At 40.8% G+C, this 23,514-nt stretch overlaps 1 protein-coding gene across 13 annotated transcripts in view; it reads left to right on the top strand.

Annotated features, from left to right (window-relative positions):
* CADM1 (cell adhesion molecule 1) overlaps nucleotides 1–23,514 on the top strand; it is a 352,286-nt gene that overhangs the window by 208,472 nt on the left and 120,300 nt on the right. Inside the window, exon 1 of one of the 13 annotated variants that reach the window (XM_061440386.1) lies at nucleotides 3,492–4,247. The exons of the other annotated variants lie outside the window; for them this stretch is intronic. Coding sequence (XP_061296370.1) covers nucleotides 4,211–4,247 — 37 coding nt within the window. The 5' untranslated portion in view covers nucleotides 3,492–4,210. Of the gene's footprint in view, nucleotides 1–3,491; nucleotides 4,248–23,514 lie in introns of those variants that run through there. 13 annotated transcript variants of the gene reach the window in all.

Raw genomic sequence — 23,514 nt, 5'->3', positions numbered from 1 at the left:
TGAAATCATGCCTTGAGGTGGGCATTGTAGCTGTGGCTTTTTTCAGAATAAATGGCCAGGGGTAGCCCTGAGACGCTAGGATACAAGTGTGTCATGTTGACTCTCGTGGACGAGAAGATAAAAGAGTAGTTCAGCTTTGTGGGGGTCATGGCAGCATAAACTGGGTACGCAGATGGCCTTTCCAGGCATAAAATAAAGCCAATAATAGTAATACAATTTTAAGGACAATATGCATTTAAATTTTTAAATCTATAAAGTCCAGTGATTTTTCTTGAATGTTTTAACCTCATTAATTAAAGCCTCACCCTATAAAGCCTTGAACAGTGGTGTGCAGCACTAGGGCGAGAAGAACCTAGGTCCTTAGGACCTGTCGTTTCATTGCTCAGTCATGTCTGACTGTTTGTGACCCCATGGACTATAGCCTGCTAGGTTCCTCTGTCCATGGGATTTTCCAGGCAAGAATGTTGCAGTGGGTTCCCATTTCTTTCTCCAGGGGATCTCCCGGCCCGGGGATCAGACCCATGTCTCCTGCATTGGCAGGCAGATTCTTTACCACCGAACCACCTGGGAAGCCCACTTAGGACCTGGTTGGTCTGAAAGACGTGAAGGTGAACGTAAGGTTCAATATCAGCCTTGGCATTAGATGACACTAGTAATTGGGCCACAGCATATATTGTTTTTCTGGCTTAAGTAGTTGAAAATCCATTTAAAAATCTCCTTCTGACCTTGTTTTTGGTGTTTATATTTTTTGCCTTCTCATCTCATTGGAAACAGTAAGTGCTCTTTGGTCCTCTTCCTACTGATGGAAGGTAAGGCTTTTTTCAGAACATATTTCTGAATTTCACATTTGCAGAATATGGCCACCAAGGGCATTTTACCTTTCCAAGTTGCTTCTTGCAAAGGAAAACTATGTCGTCAAAAAATTATTTAGGCTCTTGTGATCATACATGCTTACATCTGCTTGAAGTTTTTATCAAGAAAGCAAGACCAACAAATACTTTCAATGGGTTGGGGGAGAATCCATAACAAATATCTCTACAATGTGGGAAATTAAATCTGCCCTTAAGTATGGAAATCCAGATCAACAGATATGAAAACATGTAAAATATATGTTATATATATCTTGTAACAAGCAAGTGACGGGTCTGAAATACTTTCTTTGTTTTACTGCAACAGCATGATGCTAGCTCTGACATTCTGACTCTGCACCCCTTGCTTGCTCACCCGATCGATTATTCATGGGCAAGTTAAATCTTTCTCATTTTGAAAAGTGAAGCATGAGTAATTAAATGATGCATCCATAAGTTGGAAATCAGGTTTTTACTGAAGCCCAATAATGAATAAAAAGTGCATTAGCCAAATTAAAACTCTTGCCTGTCTATATATTGGCTATTGATGTGACTGTGAATTTCATTACTGTAGAGTGGAATCATGTTCATCAAAGAGCTTCCCAGAACTTTCCCTTGTATTAAAGTTCTGGTTTACTTCGAAATTGGTTAGGGGGCGCTAATTCTGTGACAGTTCATCTTGCTCACCAATTTATGTAAGACAGTTCTAAGTATCAGTGACTTGGAATTCTAAAAAAAAAAAGTTACAGGCATTTTCTCTTGAGCTGTATTCGGTACACAAATAAACGTTTCCTCAGATTTTGGTCTATATTGATGGTCTATATGTGGGAATCTTTTAAACGGTGCATTGCTAAAGTGAATGGATGACTAGTAGTCTTAGTAGGTGACGTGTGTGTGTCTGTGTGTGTGCTGTGTGTGCATATCTGTGTATTTCTCCCACAAGTATACCTTAAATAAAATTTTGAAGTTACATAATACTTATTATTTAAAGTGATTTGATGCTTAGAAAAATGTGTTGAAACTGAATATACTAGAAATAGGATATTACACCACCTGAAAGTTTGCATTGCATATTCTTCAGTTTCATTTGAAACAGAATTGTTTCAGAACTAAACATCCTAAAATGAATAATGAATAGTGTTTCTCTCTTTAACACGAGTCACAGATAAAACATTGAGTGCACTCTTGGCGCTTCACCCCTTTGAATGCTTTAGCCCATCCCCCCAAATTTGAAATCAAGATGCCAGTTACCTATTGGCTCCAAAAATACAGCAGTGAGGGAGATAGTGATGGTGGAAGGAACTAGGTTTTAATAGAACTTTAAAGAATCCCTCTTTCACTGTGGCCAGCCAATGCTCTATTTATCCTTTATCTCATTGTGCTGTGACTCTCCAAGCTAGAGGGGAGAGAAAAGCTTGTGAATCAAAGTGTGGATAAGAAGCAGAGACCAAAAGGACAAAAAAGCAAAAACTGACTAGAGGAAGCCGAGGACTGCCAACACAGAAAGGGAGGGGCATTTCAAAGACAGGATTGGGTGGACGCATGTTGAAACCAGAAAGAGAAGAAAGTTCTTTCGGATAATGCAAACTGGGTTGAGCTCTGTGTACACAATCAGCGACTTGTCTGAGCTGGAAGAAGCCCATGAATGGGAGACTAGATAAATCTTGCGGCCTTCTGGGAGTTGGATGGCAGGTGAGGCGAGAATCTAATTTTTTTCTGTCTTTGACATCATCTCCATTAAGCACCTGTCACGCAGTGACTTGAGGGCTCCAAGTGACTTGGATTCTAGCGTAACCCTCAGAAGTTGGTTTCACACTTGGTTGAGTGAGTCTTCATTTCACTGTCTGAGCTTCTGCGCCTGCCCCCTAAGGTTCCGTTTCTTCCCTGGTGAGACGATCTTCGCCATCTTGGACTGCTGTACCCATGATCAAGAGTAGTCATTCCTTCACTCTCCATCTATCATCAGAGATGGCAGGTTGATAGGTTTTCCCCCTGTCTGCATAATTATTGTGCAAAACTTTGGACACAAGGCAGTAATTGCATATTACCAGGTAACTTAACTAGTCCAAAAACAAGGACAAAAATTGGCTCTATATACATGAGGACTTAATAAAGTGAAGCTTGTCATTTGTTTTGTTTTCCTTATGTGAGTTGTGAATTGAAATATATTTGTTACCCATTTTATCAATATTTATGTGTGTGTGTAATAGGGCTTTATTGTAGGCAGTTTTTAATTCTTTGTATGTCTGTATACCTGTTTGAAGTATGCTATCCAATAAGATTATTTCTTTGATAATTCCAAGATGAAATGCATAGGCAGTGGATGTGTCATTTTTAGCACAATGTCTCTATTTAAGTTTCCTTTGAAGCTAGGAAGTTTGGGCATAAGCTGTTTATTATGCCATAGTTGTATCTCTTCCTAAAGAAAACCACCATTGAATTAACTTTTGCATAGTGTATTTCTATCAAAGCATTTGATCCTTGTTTCTGCAAGATAATCCTAAGAACTTTTTATTTTGAGAATAGAAAACCATGATGGATTTAATTCATAAAGGGAAGCTGCTGCAAGGAATGTAAATGTAAGCGCTTGATAAGGTAGGATTTCCTAGTTGCTATGGCAACCTTTGGGTCATGAGCCTGAGAAAATATAAAGTAAGTCCTGAAGCTGTGAAGATGATTATAAAATTTAACTGTCATTCTTCATTTAGAGTTGATGGCAAACATTATTTACTTAAGTTTATCTCAAGGCAAGTAAGGATCCGTTTTTAAAAATCTGAGACTCAGATCACAAAGGAATCCATGTTGCACATGTCTAACATTATAAAGCACATGCAGCATTTTACTATTCTAACCAGACTATTTGTACTTAATATCCCTGTAGATTTGGTCACCTTCCTATGGAAGCCAACAGTTTTCGTCTCTTGAATTCTTAATGAAGACTGTAGAAGGCAGCTGTATACATTGAGTAATTTTGCAGAAATGTGTGTGTGTTCCATGCCAAAAAGAAGGCCTAGGGGATTGTGTGGAAAGAAGGCCTTTGTGCCTTCTTTTCAGGTTCAAATATAAATAAACTGTTTAGGGTGGACCAATGCCAGGAAGGGATGTTAATACAGTTGTATATTTTCAAAATATATCACAACCTGGAGAGTTAAGAGGTGGGTTACAATCTCTTTCATTAATGCTTCCCTGCTCCCTTCCAGGACATGGTGGTGGTGAAATGCATTTTTTTCTACTATGGAAGAATGACTACAAGGCATCAGATCTCTAAATTGAAATATGATGCTTAACCATGTAGTATGACAAAGTATCTGCTTTTCTTTCTTTATCTTTTACAGAATGCTGTTAATTTGTACTAATGACCTATGAGACCCATTGCAAATTACCCAGTCTTGCAAATTAGTGAGTATGTGAACAAATACTATAAAACTATCAGATACAGCATCAAACAAATGTAGTTTATTGCAGGAAGAAAAATAGACTTGCATATTGAGAGGGAACATATTTTTACAACCAGATAAGTGCTTTCCTGTCGTCTGCTTGCCCTTCGGGGAGCGTCAACACATTATATGGTCTGTGGCAGCCAATGGCTTACTGGCTCTTGAGCAAGAAACATCATATTTTTTTTTTTTTAAATGCAGGCATTAGAAAATCTCAGTGATTACATGTATACTGGAATCTGGTGTTGAAATTTTTTCCCATATCCTTTGCCTCCTTAAAAAAAAAAGGTTCCTCTTTCCAACTTTGTATGCTGAACCTTTACACCAAAAAGAGCAGAATTTAATGTTATTAAGAACAGAGTGTATACTTGGCTGGCTTTTCTGTACCGCACCCATCTGAGTCTGAACCTGCAGGATGATTCGTCCCCTCCCTTTTGGAGGATGAGGGAGAACCCAGCCCACACACCCAGCAGCATATACTCTGCTCATCAAAGCACTTTTCTCAGCTGGTTTGTTTTCATGTCTAGCAGCAGAAATAGCTGCTCTTTTTCTTCCCTTTTTTTCCCTTTTCTCCTGGCATCTTGTAATTGCGACTGGTAATGTGTCTTCTTCCTAACCTGGGAGCAGCACAGAGACAACTGCACTCTCCCACTCACACACAGCCCGGCTTCCAGCTGGAGCCCAGTGGCAGTTGGTTCAGCTCCGTTTCCCTTTCCATTCCATCCCCTTTCATCGGTGAGCTTTACCTGGGTCTACCAGTTGCCTCCTTTATTTTTCTCCCCCTTGTTACTCATATTCTTCTGACTTGCTAATAACAATCACAGCAACACCCTCAGCAGCAAAGGCCCCATTGGTAATGGGCACTTTTAAGTGCCAAGTGTATGCCAGGAACTGTGATCAGTTCTGTGCTGTTTATTTGTGTTTATTGAATGCTTTACCCAAGGTTGTGTATGTGTGTGTATATACATACACACAGACACACACACATATGTTTAAATTTTCATTTTAAATTATCATACGATAAGATTTCCATTTTTTTCCTTTTTTGTGTCCAGTTCTGTAAGTTTTAATAAATGTTCATGCATTCAAGCTTCAGAACATTTCTGTCACCCCAAAGTTTATCATGTTACATGATAAACATTTTGAATGTGTTTTATCCTCATGATGTTATGGGGTAGTACCATTATATCTCTTCTTAATTTTTTTTTTATGAGGAAAACAAGCATCAGAGAAATGAAGCAACTGAGTCAAGGTTGTACACCTAATAAAGAATAAAGCCAGGATTGGAACCCAAACCTGGAACTTGAGACCCAGGTTGTCTAAAGTCTAGAACTGCAGCTCTCAGGCACTGTTTCCTATTACCAATTACAAAAAGCAGCTTGGGGTCATATTCTAAGGTCTTCATATGAGTTTTAAATGATGTTGCATCTTGTAAAGGATCATGGATATTTTTATGTGACGCACTCTCCAAAGACCCTAGTAGACTAGGGCTTCATGTGTTTATTTTTTATCTTTATTTTTTTATTGGCGTATAATTGCTTTACAATGTTGTGCTAGTTGCTGCTATACAACTAAGTGAATCAGCCACATGTGTACATATATCCCCTCCCTCTGGGACCTCCTTCCTTTGTTTTGACTTCAGGTAAGACTGGTAAGAGGCTTCCCTGGTGGCTCAGAGGTTAAAGTGTCTGCCTCCAACGTGGGAGATCCAGGTTCGATCCCTTGGGAAGATCCCCTGGAGAAGGAAATGGCAACCCACTCCAGTGTTCTTGCCTGGAGAATCCCATGGATGGAGGAGCCTGGTAGGCCACAATCCACGGGGTCGCGTAAGAGGACTGAATTGAACATCTTCTTGGTTCACCTAGAAACCATGAATGCTTTCTAGACCAGACCAAACTGCCCAACACCTGTGTCTCATTCCTGTCATGCTGCCCTTCTGCCCAAGGCTGCGTCACCCAAGCTACACAGAAACCAGAGCTGGGCTTTTCCATTAGCCACGGTCAGCTCACACTGTCCTATCTCTCTTTTCAAAAATAAAACCTTTTTCCGTAGCTGTGGGCTCTTCTGTGAGGGTGAGTCAGCTTTAGGAATAATAACTAGAATCTTTCATCCACGCTTTCACTCTGATGTGCTGATGCCCGAATCATCCTAAATATCAATACAGAATTTTGCTTCAGACTAGGGATTCTTCTGTCATCATTCAGTATAAATCCCCTGAAGTGCAAAAGAAACTATGAGCAATAAAGGAAGTAGTAAAGTTGTATTTGGAGAAAAATTAGGGGGCAAAATGCTTTGTTCAGGGATAGGCGAGTGCTTCGTAGATGGTCAGAGAAGCTCCCTTCTCAAAACTTTCCTAGTGTAGAGTGCCATCTTAAATTGAGCTTGAGGAGGATAAACGTGATTATGACCAGAGCGTACGTGCACACTAAACAGTATTTACCTCTTTAGGGTGGCCGCAATTGCTGGTAATCATGGAGAAACCACATATTCTCATTTTCTTGTTTCCTTCTAGTTTTAGTTTTAATACAATCATAATAGATCTAGGCTAAGATACATTGCAAATAAAAAATATGAGCATCCCCTTTACAAGTTCAGGAATATTCCTCCCGAAATTTTGTTTCGAGTTCTTCTTCAGGACAGAACTTGGTTAGTACTTCCTTTGTGTGATATACATATATGTGATTAAGAAATAAGATCCACCTCATATTAGTAAGAAAAAAAGGAAAGATGCCTGATATTAACATGAAATCTTTTTTTTAGATTCTTTGATCCCTTAATGTGATCCTTCTCAAAGCAGCATCGTAGACCTTCCCTCCTGTTGGAATAGACAGATGACAAGGTCTGTTTTTAAAGTGAGGATGTGAGTATTAAAAGTCTAAAACCAGAAAAAGAGTTTCTTCTGTTTGTAAAACTATTCATGATGAAGAGGGTAGGAATTATTGCCATAATTTAGCTGAAGGAGCCCCCTGAAAATTCTTATCTTGCACTAACTTGTCCCTAGTAATGTTATTCACGATTATCATTGAGCAGCTAATAGTACTGTGCGTTTTATGGGTCTATTTAGGCAAGTATGGGTTATTTTTCATTATTTTACTATTTTACTTCCCTATTTGTAGCCTCATTTAGGCTGGATCAGCTGAAAAGTCTGTTGCATTTGCTTTTTATAATGCATTTAGACTAGCTAATCTGAAATCACACTTTTCAATCAGAAAGGAATATTGAATGTCTTTATGGAAAGATTACTACAAACTAAGTTTGCTTTCCTTTTTTTCTGATTTAGATTCCTTGAGTGCTCTTAGCTAATGTTTGAACATTGAATCCAACAGTATGTTTCTCCCATTTTTAAACATTGCAAATTCAGGATAGGGGCCTCTGCTTCTGTCTTCAAATGAATGAGAATACCATTTTAAGGGAAAATGGCTGCTAAAGTGTCAGTGCTCTATATCACCTCTATCAAAGAGACTGATTACAATGTTGATGGTGATTTTCAAGGCCATCTCCAACTTGCTCCTGCTTCTTAAGAATGTATAATGCCATCCAACCTTAAGACAAATAGGTCAGACTGCAAAACTCTGCAGGAATGGAAGAATGAATTTCAAAATAATAAAGCAGTCCAACTTTGAGATTCTATATGCTGTATAAATATCTCTTAACTGAGAGGAAATACCTGTTAAACGGCTTTTGCACGATGATACATATTGGTGTCTAGGCTGCCGTCTCACTCATTTTTAGCTCTTGTTTCTAAAAAGTTACTGATGTTTAATCTTTAATGATGGTTGAAGGGGGGAAAAAGTCCATATTCAGTGTTCGCCAATTTTTGCTGCTAATGAACTCTGGAAAAAATAAATTATTCTCCTGTAGGGCAAGAAAACATATTTTTGAGACTATCCCAGCTGCAGATAAAGTAAGTGGCCATTTCTGGACCTGTCAAAGATAAAAATAAATGCAGTGTTCAACTGTATTAAATACCGTACTTGAGCATAAGCGAGAGTGCATTTGTCTTATTTCATTTGTCTTCCCAGCCTGTGCCCACTTAGCACTGCAATAGCAGTGAACTTCATGGGCATTCAGGCCTACTCTTTCATGTTTCCCTCCAGTTCTAAATTGAAAATATTCTTTTTTGAAAAGAACTATGACAAAAGCAATTTGAGTTACTGATATCTTGAAAGAGAACCTAATTTAAGATTACCTTTGTGGTTGGTCATTGTTGCCTACAGTAGGCAGATGTCATGGTGATCTTCTTAGCATTAGTATTCCGAGAGAGTCTGACCTGACGGCGTTCAGGTAACATCACAGATTGGGCCATCATATTGAGATTTCAAGTGGTGGTGCAAAGGGCTGCTCGTGGAAATCTCCTCAGTACAGTGACTAAAGAAGAGAGCCATGCTTTTCTCTTGGCTCGTGCTCTGTGACATACTTTTATATTTAGCAAAAGCTGTGTGATATTGAGTGGCTGATTAAAGTGTGTTGGGAATGGGCTTGGAAGCCGTAAAGTGGAGAGAAGGAAAGGGGAAAACATCGAGGTGCCTTAGCTGATTTTCCATCCTGTACATGAAGATGTTGTTTCTCTCCATTTTCTCATCAAAGAGCCCCACTCCCACCCCACCCCGCGCTGGTGTAATGAAATCAGACCTCTCAGAGCCGTGCCCTTACAGTTGTCACAGGATCAGTGATTCATGAACATATGGAGCTAAAGTCTTTTACAAGATAAAGTGATGACTCTAGAAGGAGAGATTGTTGTTAAAGAGGCCATCTGTCTTTGAAAGTATGATTTACTGGGGCATTCACCTCTGCCCCAAGCCATAAAAATAGTCCTAGTGACTGGATCTCTCTCTCTGTCTCTGCCTTCTTCCCTTTCTCCTTGCCCTCCTCAACCTAACCTTACAGCCAGAAGTCAACAGATTCTGTGAGAAATGATGCTGTCGTGAGTCATATAGCTTCTTCTAAAGAGTGGGATGCAATATACCGGCACCTTACTTACATCCCTAAAATCCCTCCCAGAGAGATAGCAAGTGTTACAGTTGTCTCTGTGTGTCAGAGGAGGAGCCCAAGACAAGGAGATGAATTGGGACGCCTAACACAGAAGGGTGTCGGTAACAGCGCTGAAGTGCTGAGAGTCATGCTCAAGTCTCTTCCGTGTGGATTACTCACAGCCACTATGATTCCCCAAAGAATCCCTAATTACCACCTACATCCCTGTCAGTTGGTGTGTGATCAGGGAGTCTGCTCTCATTTTAAACTATGCAGAAATGAAATGAGAAGCCAGCATTACTTCTAAGGGACCATGCAGTGCATGAAAAGTGAAAGTGAAATTGCTCAGTCGTATTTGACTCTTTGCGACCCCGTGAACAGTAGCTTGCACCAGGCTCCTCTGTCCATGGGATTTTCTAGGCAAGAGTACTGGAGTGGGTTGCTATTTCCTTCCCCAGGGAATCTTCCCTGACCCAGGGATCGAACCCAGGTCTCCCGCATTGTACACAGACGCTTTACCGTCTGAGCCACAAGGGACGTGCATACCAGAGCCAAATAGGAATGATATTAAGCGCTGCCATTTTGACTGGCCCCCATTAGCGCAGCTCTCCTTTCTTCTAAATAATCAAGAGGTAGTCCTTCTTAAGCCTCCATATCCTGCCTACTGGCTCACAGTTTACCTTCATTTTCCAAATTTGCCATCCTGTAGTTTGCTTGGCTTTTAAATCCACTTTGGCACTTACAGTTTGTGTCGTGTTCTTGGCCCCTGGGAATGTTTCAGATCACATAGGATACACTATTGAATATATATTAGTTTCTTGATCTCAGCAGAGTAATGGATGCTGAAATATTTCAGAAAGATGTATTTTGTAAAGATTCACGAACTGCATACTCTGCCTGTGTCAGAAGCACAACATGTATGATTTTATTTGTGGCTTAATCAACAGGAAAAAATGCCAAGCGGCTTTGACTAGCTGGCGGTGGATCTGTTTGTGTTTGCCTTATTTTCTCTATAAGACGCCTGGTGGAGATGAGAGCCGGCAGAAACACCGAGTAGGTATCCAGGGCTTCATTACCGCAGTATCTCTAATGATCAAAGAAGCCTTTTTACACTGTCTTGTTCCTGATCATGCAGCTGAGCATCTGTCTACCTGTCTGTCCACCTTTTAATTGCATCATCCCCGTCTCTCTGATCCTCAACGGCTCTGTCAATGCAGCTCAGCTTTCTACCATTTCTGATCATAGTTAACACAAAATTTTCTGCAAAGCAAACCAGTAAAACCGAAAACTTTCTAATAAACATGAACCAAACCATCTTAGGAGAAGTTAATTTTCTATTGCAGATCCAGTGAGGCCCTTGTGCTAATTTATCCTTCAAAGCCAAATAGTGTATAGCAAGGAGGGGAGTGTGGTTTAGGAGTACTTGAAGCATTATGTTTATTGGATACAAAAGGAGCTCATTCTCAGATGCAGCAACCTACTAGATACTGATTCGTTTAAAATAATGACAGTAGAAAGGCAGGAATTTAATTCACTCGATTTGTTCATTTGTTAAACACTTATTAAGACAAGCCCATTATGTGTAGGACTGTGTGCCTCATTCATAAGTGAGATACTGCACCCATTCTAAAAAGAGATGAGCTATGTATAGATTAATTATAAGAGAAATGTTATATGTTGATTTTGATAGAAAAGTACTCATAAAGTGGTCTGAAATTCAGTGGAGAAAGAACTCACTTCTAGTTGAGTGGGTCAAAAACAGCTTCATAAAAGAAGAAACCCTGAAGTTTGACATTGACAAATGGGGAAGATTGTAACATGTAAGATTACAATTAGTTGAAGATACTCTAAGTAGAGGGACCAGCATGAGATAAAGCATGGAAGCAGAAAATCCCAGCTCATGTTGGGAGGATGGTGTGTTATAGGCTAGTTTATCTGAAACCTGGGGTAACTAATCAGGGGAAATAATGCAGGAAAGGGGGATTACAGAGGATCCTTTAAAGAGTTCAGTATTATGTTAGCAACTCTGGATTTTCCTCAGTAGAAACCAAGAAGTTGTTGAAGACGTTTAAGAAGGGGAAATAGTGGAAGTACCTGTGACTTGCAGAAGGGACCAACTGAAGGCTGAAGGATCATGGTGGTCCAGCCAGGGAGTAGTGAGAGCTTTAACCAGGGCCAACGCAGTGAAGGACAGATATGACCTCCAGGGTGTAGAATGCGCAAATTCAGGGCAATGTGAGGGGTCAGTTGACTTGAGAGGATGCCCTTAACGGGGGCCAGGAAGAGGGCCAGCTCTATGGATGGATGTGATGGTCTTTGTTGTTGAATTACTGAGCACTCATTGACCCAGGTGGAAATGTCCCAGACCCTGTTGTCATTATGGACATGGGAGTGGATGAAGTTCGTTAGGCTGATGGGGAGGGATTTGAGAGTCTTCTATATGCAATTAATAATTGAATTGATAGGAAATTTTTGATAAAATTTGCCTATGGAAACTATATTTATTAAGTAATAAACATTGTGTCTCATTGAGCTGATAAATGCTATGCAAGAGTTAGGAGCTTTATCACAAATACGTTTTGAAAATTGGACAATTATCTGAGATTCCTCTTTTTATATTGCTTATCAGGATCCTTGGGAATAAATGTTGATACATTTAGTAGACAGGAAGAGGAGGTGAGTTGAGGAGGAAGGAACAAAAACCAGAAAAGTTGGCAGGAAGGGGACTACCGAATTTGAGGGGAGGGGGAGTCTTGAGATGGGAGTGGGTCAGTGCAGGGTTAAATACTGGACGATATTAAGGTGGATGAGAACAGTCTGTTGGATGTAGTGTTCTGGAAGGATGTTGTTTCAAGAGGGTAGGTTCTGTGTTTTGTTTGCAGTTGTAAGAACTGGCAGCAACTATGGAGAACAGAATGGAGGTTCCTTCAAAAACTCAAAATAGAGTTACTATATGATCCAGCAATCCCACTCCTGGCCATATATCAGGAAAAGGTGAAAACCCTTCATTTGAAAAGATACGTGTACTCCAGTGTTCATATCAACACTATTTACTATCGCCAAGACATGAAAGCAACCTAGGTGTCCACCAACAGATGAAGGGATAAAGATGTGGTACATATGTATGATGGAATACTACTTAACCATGAAAAAGGATGAAATAATGTCATTTGCAGCACCATGGATGAACGCAGAGATTATCATACTAAGTGAAGTAAGTTAGAGAAAGAAATAATCATATGATATCACTTACATGTGGAATCTAAAAAATGAGACAAATGAACTTGTTTATGAACCATAAACAGACTCACAGACATAGAAAGCAAACATACAGTTACCAAAGAGGGAAGGGAGGAGGGATAAATTCGCAGTTTGGGATTAACATATACACACTGCTGTATATAAAATAGATAACAAGGACTTACTGTATAGCATGGGAAACTATACTCGGTACCTTATAATAACCTAAAATGGAAAGGAATATGAAAAAGAATACATGTGTATCTATCTATATATATATTCAAGTATATACATATATATGTGTGTGTGTATATTTGTATGCACATATATGCATGTGTGCTCAGTGACTTCAGTTGTGTCCAATTCTTTATGACCTATGAACTGTTGCCTGCCAGGCTCCTCTGTCCATGGGATTCTCCAGGGAAGAACACTGGAGTGGGTTGCCATGCCCTCCTCCACGGGATCTTCCCAACCCAGGAATCAAACCCATATCTCCTGCATCTCCTGCATTGCAGGCGGGTTCTTTACCCATTAGGCCACCTGGGAAGCCCATATACATATAAATGTGTATTTTGTGTGTGTGTGTGTGTGTGTGTGTGTAAAAAACTGAGTCACTTTGCTGTATTCCCTGAAACTAAGGCAATGTCGTAAATCAACTGTACATCAATTTTAAAGAAAAATGTAGAAACTGAGGAAGGAGTGTTTGGTGAGGAAGTAGAAGCCATGAGTATAGACACAAATGGAGAGCAGGCTAGATTTTTGTGGGGTACAAGCCTCAGCCTCCTCTCCTTGCGGATGTCTATGACTCGAGATTCTCCATGAGGAGTCTTCAGGGGCCCATGGTAGGGCCTGCTAGAGGCAGCATCTGAAGAGGCAGACTGGCTCTGATTACGTTTCCTTGCCAGTAACCATACGAGCCCTGTCCTGGTTGGTACCTGTTCTGCCAAGATGCATCTCTCCACCTGGTGCTCTAAACTGTACCACGGCAGCCTGTGGGAAGCCATATCTCAGAACTTGGCTCTCTTCTTTGTGCTTGTGAAATAACTTAAGATGTGTTGTCTTGATTTTCTTATTTACTTCTCTTAATTATAGAGCCCGATCCAAAAGGTTGTTTATGGGGTATAACCAGCCTAATGGTTTAGAAGAAAAAAGATTTGCTTTCTGTTCTGTTCGTAGGCCTGAAATGAGGATTTAAATTAGATAATGTTGATTACTAATCGAAATTAGAAAAAAATTCAGGGCTGTTTTTAAACTTAAGCAGCATAATAATATCAGAACTAATTATAGCCGATAATAATAAATAGTATTAAATGATGATCAGACAAAAAGTACTGTTTATTTCATCAGCAATATTAACTGCAGAGCAGTACAGTATAGCATTTATTTGTTTGCTTCAAAGTAATGCTTTTGAGTTAGAAGAGACTGTCATGTAGAAACTTTAGGTACAAGTTAGCTTTTGTTGTTCATGTAGTAGAATAAAGGATAAGAACCCCTGAGATCTTTAATGGGTTTTGTGGGATCTCTGTAGAACAGAAGAGTTATACTTAATCTTTTAGCTATTAAAAAAAAGCATTGAAAATTTTGATTTTTCTGCTTATTTCCCTTTTTTCATGTGTTTTCTTCACAGTAGTTTAAATGACAGCTAACCGTGCTGCAGCATTTGGTAAATGTCATGTACCCTACTTTTCTAAAAGCAGTGAAGTAGTGTAAACATGTGGCTTCCTTTTTCAGAAGATCTGTCCGGTAATTATCCTGAAGGCTATTACAATATGCAAATAGCAAGGGGCGTCCTTGTCTCCTAAATTAGAATATCAATATTGATTCAACATGTGCAAAAAGAAAACAATATTTTTGACCAAATGTTAATCCCGTCTCAGGATAGTGAAATCTGGATGTCCAGATTTGATCAGGGTTTGAGTTCTAACTGCCCCAGCGAGTGATCGTCTGGGAAGTATTAGCCGAGCTGCCACCTCTCGTGTCATTTTCCTCATCCACGGAACAGTTGTTTGCTGTCTGTCCTGCCCAATACAGGTTCCTGGAAGGATCAAATGTGATGACATTCCTAGTACTCCGTAATATACCAGACAAGTGTAGATTGTTACTTTTCAGAAGAAACTTTGTCATCTATGAATTCTTAATTATCACTCATTTAAAATGTATAAAGTGTCTGATTTGTTCTGGCTTCCACAAAGAATTTACATTGGCCTTGGATAAGGCTGTGATGGATTTCCACTCTCTCATGTTAGAGAAACTGAGGCACATAGAAATAAAATCGACTGCTTTTTTCTGTTTCGTTTGAATCGTTTTCTTTTGCCTATTGTTAATGAACTTAATACACTTAGTAGAAATCAAATTCAGCTTGCCTGAAATTGCTGCATGAAGCTACAACAAAGAATTTCTTCTGAAAGTTAAACGATAGTCTTACAAATGCCTGCCATTTTAACGTAAGCAGGACGGCTTGCATTCTGCTCAGCTCTCCCATCTGGCTGTGCATAGATGTATTTGGAGTCCCTGAACTTCAGACTTGAACAAGGTTGGCAGTGACTGTTCAGAAATGAGTGTTTTTGCCATCACGCTAGGTCACTGACCCCTCCAGCTGTCGTTTCAGTGGGCGGTAAGAAACCAAGACAAGCCCCCAGTCATCATGACTCTCAGGCTTGAAATTCTCCCAGTGTGTTTTCCATAGGTTCCCAACATACAGATTACTTGCTAATGTCACTCAGACACCCATATTCTCAGAAGTGCCTTCTGTAATCTCTCAGAATTATTTTCCTGGCTGAATTTGTTGGGCCAAATTTAAAAGAGCAACATGTAGTTAGATACCCATTTTTATTTATTTTTTTAAATTCACTTAACTGCTCCAGATCACAGATTTTATAAGACTTCTCTGACTCTGTAGCAGTCAACTCTGTTTATTATTATTACTGTTCATTAATGTTGCTTTTCAGGGTCAAATGATTGTGAGATTTGGCTGGCCATTTTGGCAAAGTAATGCTAATTCGTAGGTCCTTTCAGTGGAATATTCTGGAAGGGTGTAATGATAATATCAAAACCGCATTTAATTCGTGAAGAGGAAGGAAGGGTAGCACATGAGAGACAGAAATCTGCTGTTCTCTTTGTAAGTGAAAGGTCATGCTACTGAGCGCTGCAGGGTGGATTGGTGAGAAATGAGCTCCCGTTTGCTAGGAATTAGAATGAGTCTATCTGATTTTCCTTCACTTGTGACCTTTAAAGATGCAGCTTTTAGATTGATAAGCAGGTGGATGCTTTTAGTAACCCAATGCAGAATTTGTTTCATATAAAAAGACTATCTTTCAGACACTGAAGATACTGCTTCCACAAAGGGTTTTTTTTTTTTTTTCCTTTTCCTTTTTTTTCCCTCCAAAGCCTCTGGAGAAAGAAATTCAATGATTATATCTTATCTGTCACACAAAAAGAAAATTCAGAATTACTGTATGTTCAATTAGAACATTTTTTCCCCCTCAAAGCATTAATCATTTTCTGGAACACACATCCTCATGCTAAGCATCTCCAGGAAGGTTTGACAGTGGGCAGTCGTCAGGGCTCTCCCCTCCAGATCTTCCATCCGGCTCCACTCTGCACAACCTCCTCCAGGCCGATAAAAGAGCTTCCCGGGTTGCTATAGTAATCCTTTCATGTTGGGCCCTGCACTATCTTGAAGGCAATCAGAGGAGAACAAGGAGTAGGGAGCAATGCAGAGTTAATGTCAGGCGGCCGGAGGGGAGCTGCAGTATTATATCTGGAGATGTTTTGGTTTGCTGAAGACCAGATGGTGGTCAGTACAAACCTTCAACCCACCCTGGGCCCAATTTGATGTTTGGATATTTAAAGCAGATTTTTTTATGATGTAGGTAGACTCTAAACCTGCCCCCCTTTGTATTTAAAAAGGTTGAAATAGCTTACTTCCTATGGCCAACCAGCTCAAATTTCTCATCCTCTCTACTTGTTTTCAGTTCTTAATTACATCATTCATCTTATTTGTTCTAATTTCCTCTTTTTCCTTCCCTTATCCCCTCAGCCATCAACAGTTCCAGCCCATCAGCATCTGTTTTATTTTGTCAAATGCTGGTGTTTTATTGGGCTTCTGTGCTGTTTCTGCTCCTCGTTTGATATTCCTCCCTGATAATAAATTCTTCATAAAGCACCCCTGATCAGATACATTGGATCTTCTTTCTTTTCCTGTGTACAGGTTTTAATTTCCTACTCAAAATCACAAATGAGGTTAAAAAAATGCATGCTCTCCTGCTCTGTGTATCCAACTTTTGAAATGTTTAGAGAGCAGGGAACCTAGTGACTTGTGTCCTGCCAGCCTCCTTGCAGCAGCCAATAATAGCGAGGTTGGTCAGCAGTTAGAGTCAGCTTTCATATAAGAAAATTTTCTTTCATTTAAAGATATTGTTTAAAAAGACAAACACAGTTGTGTGTTGTAGAGTCCGTGTAGAAAAATGGCCCCATTGGAGTAGAAAACGTCACTGTGTCCGCAGTCAGCGCAGCAGGGCCTCTGCAGACGCAGTCCTCGCCTTTATCCTCCCGCTCTTCACGGTGCACGGGTGCACACGTGATTCCTTAGACACCCGCTGAGAACCTCCCCGACATGGGCTGTGAGCACGAAAAACAAGGCTCTGGTCCTCGTGGAACTTGCATCCCAATCAATCTGGACCTGTCTGAAGGAGAGGACATCATGATAGAAAGTTCTAGAACTGTGCTGTGCCTCACAGAAGCCACTCAGTCCCATATGGGTATTTGAATTTAAGTCGAGCAAAACGAATACAATTAAAATTCAGTTCGTAGTGCACTCTAGCCACACTCCAAGTACCTCAGGCGTCCGGGGGCTACACTGTTGGATGGTACAGGTGGAGAACAGGATAACTTCCAGTTATCACAGGAAGTTCTACCATCTGGGCTGCTCTGGAACATCCCCATTTCTTATAGACACATGATGATCAAAGAGGCAAATATGTAAATAAATAACACTCGTAATCTTTGACCTCCAGAAATGTTTAAGCTTCTTTGGGTTTCTCAATTCTTCTTGAAGAGTCATCCTGAAACACCATTTGTAAGCAAAATCAACATGGGGCTCGTCGTAATCTGGGGGCAGGGTGAGGTGGACTGGCCCGGGACCAGGAGGGGAGGAGGCCCAAGAGAGCCGAAGCTGCCTGTGAGCTGTCTGAATCACCCTCTCCTGGTGGAGTGAGCAAGGTTAAGATGGGAAGGCTGAGCCCTATGCAACTTTTCATCCATCTCTTCCACAAACTTTTCTTAAGCATTGAGAGGCCATTGCAGTGAAGGAAGTAAAACCCTTGTATCTAGTGGAAGGAGGCAGGTGTTAAACAGTGACAGGACACAGTGGTGGCTGCCATGGTGCAGGAGCGCATGAAAGTCTCTTAGGGCCTTGACCCCGCCTTCCGGGCACGTGGGAAGAGGGCAAGAAGCCGGGGGAGGCCCCTCGGGGAGGGTGTTGGTCTGTGCGTCCCTGGGGTTTGTGTTCAGTGTGCCCTTCTTCAGCATAAGCTAGTTTAAAACTCTAGGCTCTGTAGAGACAGGGCTTGGTGATTGTCAATTATAATAAAATAAGCCATCATAAAATTCTTCAAGTAGCAAAGTTCAGTAGTTCATTTGAAATATTTGCTGTAAAATGTAACTGCTGCTGGTGTTCTGGACAGGGAGTATTATTTTATTTTGTTCTAGGTGTGAGTTCCTAGCAGATGAGCCGTTTTCCTCTCTGTTGCCATCTCTTACTCTTGGCCGTGCTGGCCTCCTTGCTGTTTCTGGAACACACGAAGGCCACTCTCCCCGTAGGGCCCTTGCTTTATTGCTCCGTTTGCCTGGAACTAAAACATGCTTCCTCTCAGATATCCATTTTACTGTCTCCCACCTGTCCTCCAGATTCTGCGCAAATGTTCCTTCATCTCACAGGCCTTGCCTATATAACGGCCTCTCTATTAATAATATACGAGGAGGGATATGAGGCCTACGTAAATATTGGCCTCCCACCCGTGGTACTGCCCACCGCCCCTTAACCTGCTGTATTTACAAAGCACTGATCGTCACCTGGAGTATTATGTGTTACTATCTCTTCGTGGTCTGACTCCCATCTTGAGAACATGAGCATCACGAAGACAGCGCTCAGATTTGTTCAGTATCATATGCTCAGCACTCACTAGAGCACCTGGCATAGAGTAGGTCTCAATAAATACATGGTGAGTGAATAAATTCTATCTTGATATTTATTATCAATTCCAACTTTCTTAAACTATCCTTTTGATTGTTGTTTATAGCTTCTGAAAAGATAGCTGATATTTCCCTTTTATGATTCAGTGATTCCCTATAACCAGATCAGAGTCTGCTCCCATTTTCACTGCACCAAGTAACCATTTGGCAAAGCTGATGGCCTGTACTGCCCCGTCAGACACCAAGGTGGACTCTAGGATGGCGCCTTCAAGTACAGTTTGCTGCGTTTGAACAATGGCACGTGACTGGAGTGCTGGCAATGTGTGGCCAGATCATGGAACTGTCACAGGACCACCCTGTGGCTCTGATTTTAAGCCAGACGGTCCGGGCTTGCCTCTTTCCCCTCCCCCCCTTTCTTCCTCCCATCATACTTTTCAACAGAATAATGACGCTAATAGTAAAACAATCCCTATCAAGTCTCGTGTTCAAGTCACATCCCGGAGAACCTTGTTATTGGTGTTGTAGATTATCGATGTAGAAACATTAGAAGAAAAACTTTGGTGCAAGACATACATGGCTGTTTTCTTTCATGGTGTCTTCCTTAAGTGAGAGACCACAGTTTGCTCTTGCCTCTCTTTAGATACTTGGGCCTAAATCTAAATAGAGAAAAGGAGAGGCGATATCTCAGACCGGCAACTGTTAGGATGAGGAGTCGGGAGAGCACTACTTCTCTTTTATTGATTTTGTGAAATTGTTTGAAGAATAATTCCGCATTTTGGGGTACAAAAATAACAGCTTCGAGCCGCTTTTCAATTAGGTGAATGTACTTTCACTGAAAGTTCTGTTGTTCTTGAGATGCACTTTCCTTCTGTTCTTTCAGAGCCTCTTTAATCAGTCGCAGTGTGTCAGGAGGTGCAGCCACCTTCCTGACACCCCCTGCTTCTCCCCTTCCCTCTCTCTTTTGTGAGGCTGAGTTGCCAGGAAAACTGATTGGCAAAATTGTTCCTTAATTGGAGGGAAAGGTAGTTCTTTAAAGACAGGCGCTATCCAGAGCATAACAAATCGAACTACCAGAGTGTATGTTTTACCCGAGTCAGGTTTTGTTTCAACTAGAAATCACGAGCATCCATGGACTGGGTTTAAAGCAGGCATTTATCTGAACGTTAAAATATTACCGAGGTTTAATTTTTTTAGATTATTATTTAGAGCACGGTAATGAGAATCTTGTTTCATTATTGTGTCCATGGTCAGGTCACTGCATTTAAATTTCCCTTAAAATGCAGACAGTAATGAGTTTTGTATATAAGCTGAATGCCCTGAACCTTAACAAAATGACTAATAGGTGTTTCCATGGCCTGAGAAAAAGAAAACCCCCTTTGATGTCCTTTTTTGTTTATTTGTTTGTGTGTCTATGTGTATGGAAAAAGATATTATAATGTAGTATTATATTACCCCTCGCTGAATATTTCAGTGAGTGATGCGTTGTTTGCTCAGCATACAAAATGAACCTCAATGGGCATAGGCCTAGTAACAATTTTAAGTTCTCTGATTTTTAGAATAAAAAGAATTAGTTATACACCTCTAAAATATCACTCCCTTCAGAAGAAAAACAGAAAAGCTAAAAACTCATTATGCTTATTATTCTTTATACTTTTACAGTTTACCCATGTCTTTGACTTTAGAGGGTCCATGATGCTTTCTGAGAAATTACTGCAGGATCTAAGAGAGGTGATGGATGTGTTACTCACTTTGATTGTAGTATGTGTACATGTGTCTCAGTGCTTCTTGAGGATTGCTCATTTATATGTATACAATGACAATGGCTAATTTATATGGATATAATGCTAATTTATACGTCTACAGTGGCAATGTATACTGCATTAAACTATCGTGTTGTACACCTTTAAAGAAAATTATGTTGTATAACCTAAATATATGGGGGTTCCCCGATGGCTCAGCCATAAAGAATCCACCTGCAATGCAGGAGATACAAGAGTCGCAGGTTTGATCCCTGGCCTGGGAAGATCCTGTTGGAAGAAATGTCAACCCACTCTAGTATTATTACCTGGAAAATCCCATGGACAGAGGAGCCTGGCAGGCTACAGTCCATAGGGTCCCAAAGAGTTGGACATGACCAAGTGACCAAGCATACATACAGCCTAAATATATGCAATATATATCCATCAGTTATGCTCCAATAAAGGAAATCAAACCTGAATTTTCACTGGAAGGACTGATGCTGAAGCTGAAGCTCCAATACTTCCAAGCCACCTGATGCGAAGATCTGACTCTTTGGAAAAGACCCTGATGCTGGGAAAGATTGAGAGCAGGAGGAGAAGCAGGCAACAGAGGATGAGATGGTTGGATGGCATCACCAAGTCAATGGACATGAGTTTGAGCAAGCTCTGGGAAATAGTGGAGGACAGGGAAGCCTGACATGCCACAGTCCAGTCCATGGAGTACCATAGTCCATGGAGTCACAAAGAGTCAGACACCACTTAGTGACTCAACAACAAAAGCTGGGTGGAAAAATTATTTCCTCTCACAACAGCCACGTCTATGATAATTTTATAGATGAAAAATGCTGAGGCTCAGAAGAGTTAACATCACCAGGTAAAAGCAAATACTGAGTGTCAAGGTTTCAGTTTTTGAAACCTTTTTGGCTGGGCTCAGAGGACTCATGGTCTCCAAGAGCCAAGTTCTGTCCTGCAGGATGGGACCTGCGGTGGCTTCATCAGAGGCCATGAGTTCTGGTCCCAGCCATCATCACCTGTGGGCTCTCATACAAATGACTTAATTCCTCTGTTTCTTCATCTATCAGAATGAGGCTACTGATACCCACTTTGTCTTTGTTCTAGGATTAAATGAAGTAAGTGAAAACATTTAATAATCATTAAGCAAAAGTTCATTTTTTTCTTATATTTCTATCCCAAGTCTAATGTTTCCCCTGGTAACCCCACTTTGCATCACAGATACCACACGTATAAACCTCCTTCTAAGTTTCCAGGCTTCAACACTTACGAGCTGGTGACCTTGAACAAGTTGTGCCTCAGTGTCCTTATCTGTACAATGGGGATAAGAGCACTACTTCATTGGGTTTTTGCTGAGGATATACAAGTTAATGCAACTGACGTACTTTGAATAGCTCCTATCAGAGTACGTGCTCAAGACGTTACTGAATAAGATGAGCGATAATATTTTTCTCCTTTATAAATTGAATTCAGAAATATTTTTACTGTGCATCTATTAAAACATTTTAGTCAGTTCTGATGTGTCTGAGCTTATTTTAAGCCTGAGTCTTTGGACTGTATAAATCACAGGGTTGGCAATTTGGTTTCTGATTCCTTGGCATTGACTGATCAACATTTGGTTCATTGGTGAGCATTTAAGAACCACCAGTGAGAGCGTAAGAAATTAGCAATCCTTCATACTGTCAGGAAGCATTGATATTGAGCTGTCAGAGGCCGAGGGTGAACGCTTCATTGGATTGAGTCACTGAACCAGTTGGATTCTTTGTCTTCCATGGCATTCTTGGATAGAGTCCATTTAACTAGGAAGTAAAGACTTTGGTCAGTTCATTTAATAGGAAAGAAGTCAGAAAACCCTGTGTTAACCATTTGGGCATGTTGGAAATAGGAGAATGTTACTGAGCTTAGGAGAATACTAAGGCATGAAGGAATATGTAACCTTTGACTTTAACATACAACCTAAATTGTACCTTTAAGGCATTAGAAAAAATTTGTTCCTTGTCTTTCTTTTGTAATTCATCAAAGTGACTGTTTATTGGATGCTGGGGTAGAGTGGTGGTGAGGAGAAAATGGGAAAGAAGAAACTGAGCCATTGGCATTGTGACTGGTGACAGATTCCAAACTTACGGGAATGTGCTTTATTCTTTCTTGATGACTATCTTCCCCTGTGTTTTTCCTTAAAAAAAAAAAAAAAAAAAACCACAACCTTGTCTGACTGACTATAACCTTTAAATAATTGGTAAACTGAAGCACTGAAACTGACATTAAAATCTAATGAACAGACTAGAAGGAGGGAGCTTTATTCTAGTAAAGGGCCGGCCAGCCTGTTATCCCCCATTTCCTTCTGAGTGGGAATGATTTCTTCTGGCAACAGGCAACATCGGCAGTAGTAGTATTAAAATATTGCAATCTATTTCTGTTAATAATAATACAATGATACATCATCTCTAGGCCTTGAGATGAGTGACCCATTTTAGGAGCAGAAAGTCTTCACACTGAAAGTACTTCTCTGTCTAGCCCTAGTCTATATGCCTTGCCTTTTCTTCCCCAGGCACACGTGCGCTCACGCACGCGCACACACAGAGCCTGTGCTCAAGAGCCTCTGCCCTGGTTCCTGAATGTCCCCCTGCCCTGAATGCCTCCTTCAGCCTCAGTAATTCTGTCATCTCTAGGAGCTAGTCCAAGGCCAAATCCCCTTAAGAGCTTCTCCGTATTCTTCCTCCCTAGATTGTGTTCAGTCCAATTCTAGATGTATTTCTTGAGTGTGAGAGGCCCTGGAGTTCCCACACTGAGCAAAGTGGGCCTAGCCTCTGCTCTCAGAGACCTCAGGGCAGGGGAGAGGTGGGTGAGGTCAGGCTTTGCACCAGCATGGCAGGTGCTGAGACACGGGGTACAGGGTGCTGGGGGAACTCAGACGGGGCGCCTTGTCCAGACCTTGCCCAGTCTTCCCACAGATCTCACCTTGCGCTGAACATCTAGAGTAGCTCTAGAACTTCCGGGGAACTGGCATTTAATTTGATGCTGTCTTGCATTGCTCTCTTTCTTGTGTGCTATCTCCCCAGCTGAATGGTAACTCCT

Source organism: Bos javanicus, chromosome 15 (assembly GCF_032452875.1).
Source record: "Bos javanicus breed banteng chromosome 15, ARS-OSU_banteng_1.0, whole genome shotgun sequence".
Taxonomy (NCBI): Eukaryota; Metazoa; Chordata; class Mammalia; order Artiodactyla; family Bovidae; genus Bos; species Bos javanicus.
The sequence above is the reverse complement of the archived record's forward strand: the minus strand, read 5'-3'. Positions and strand labels throughout refer to the sequence as shown.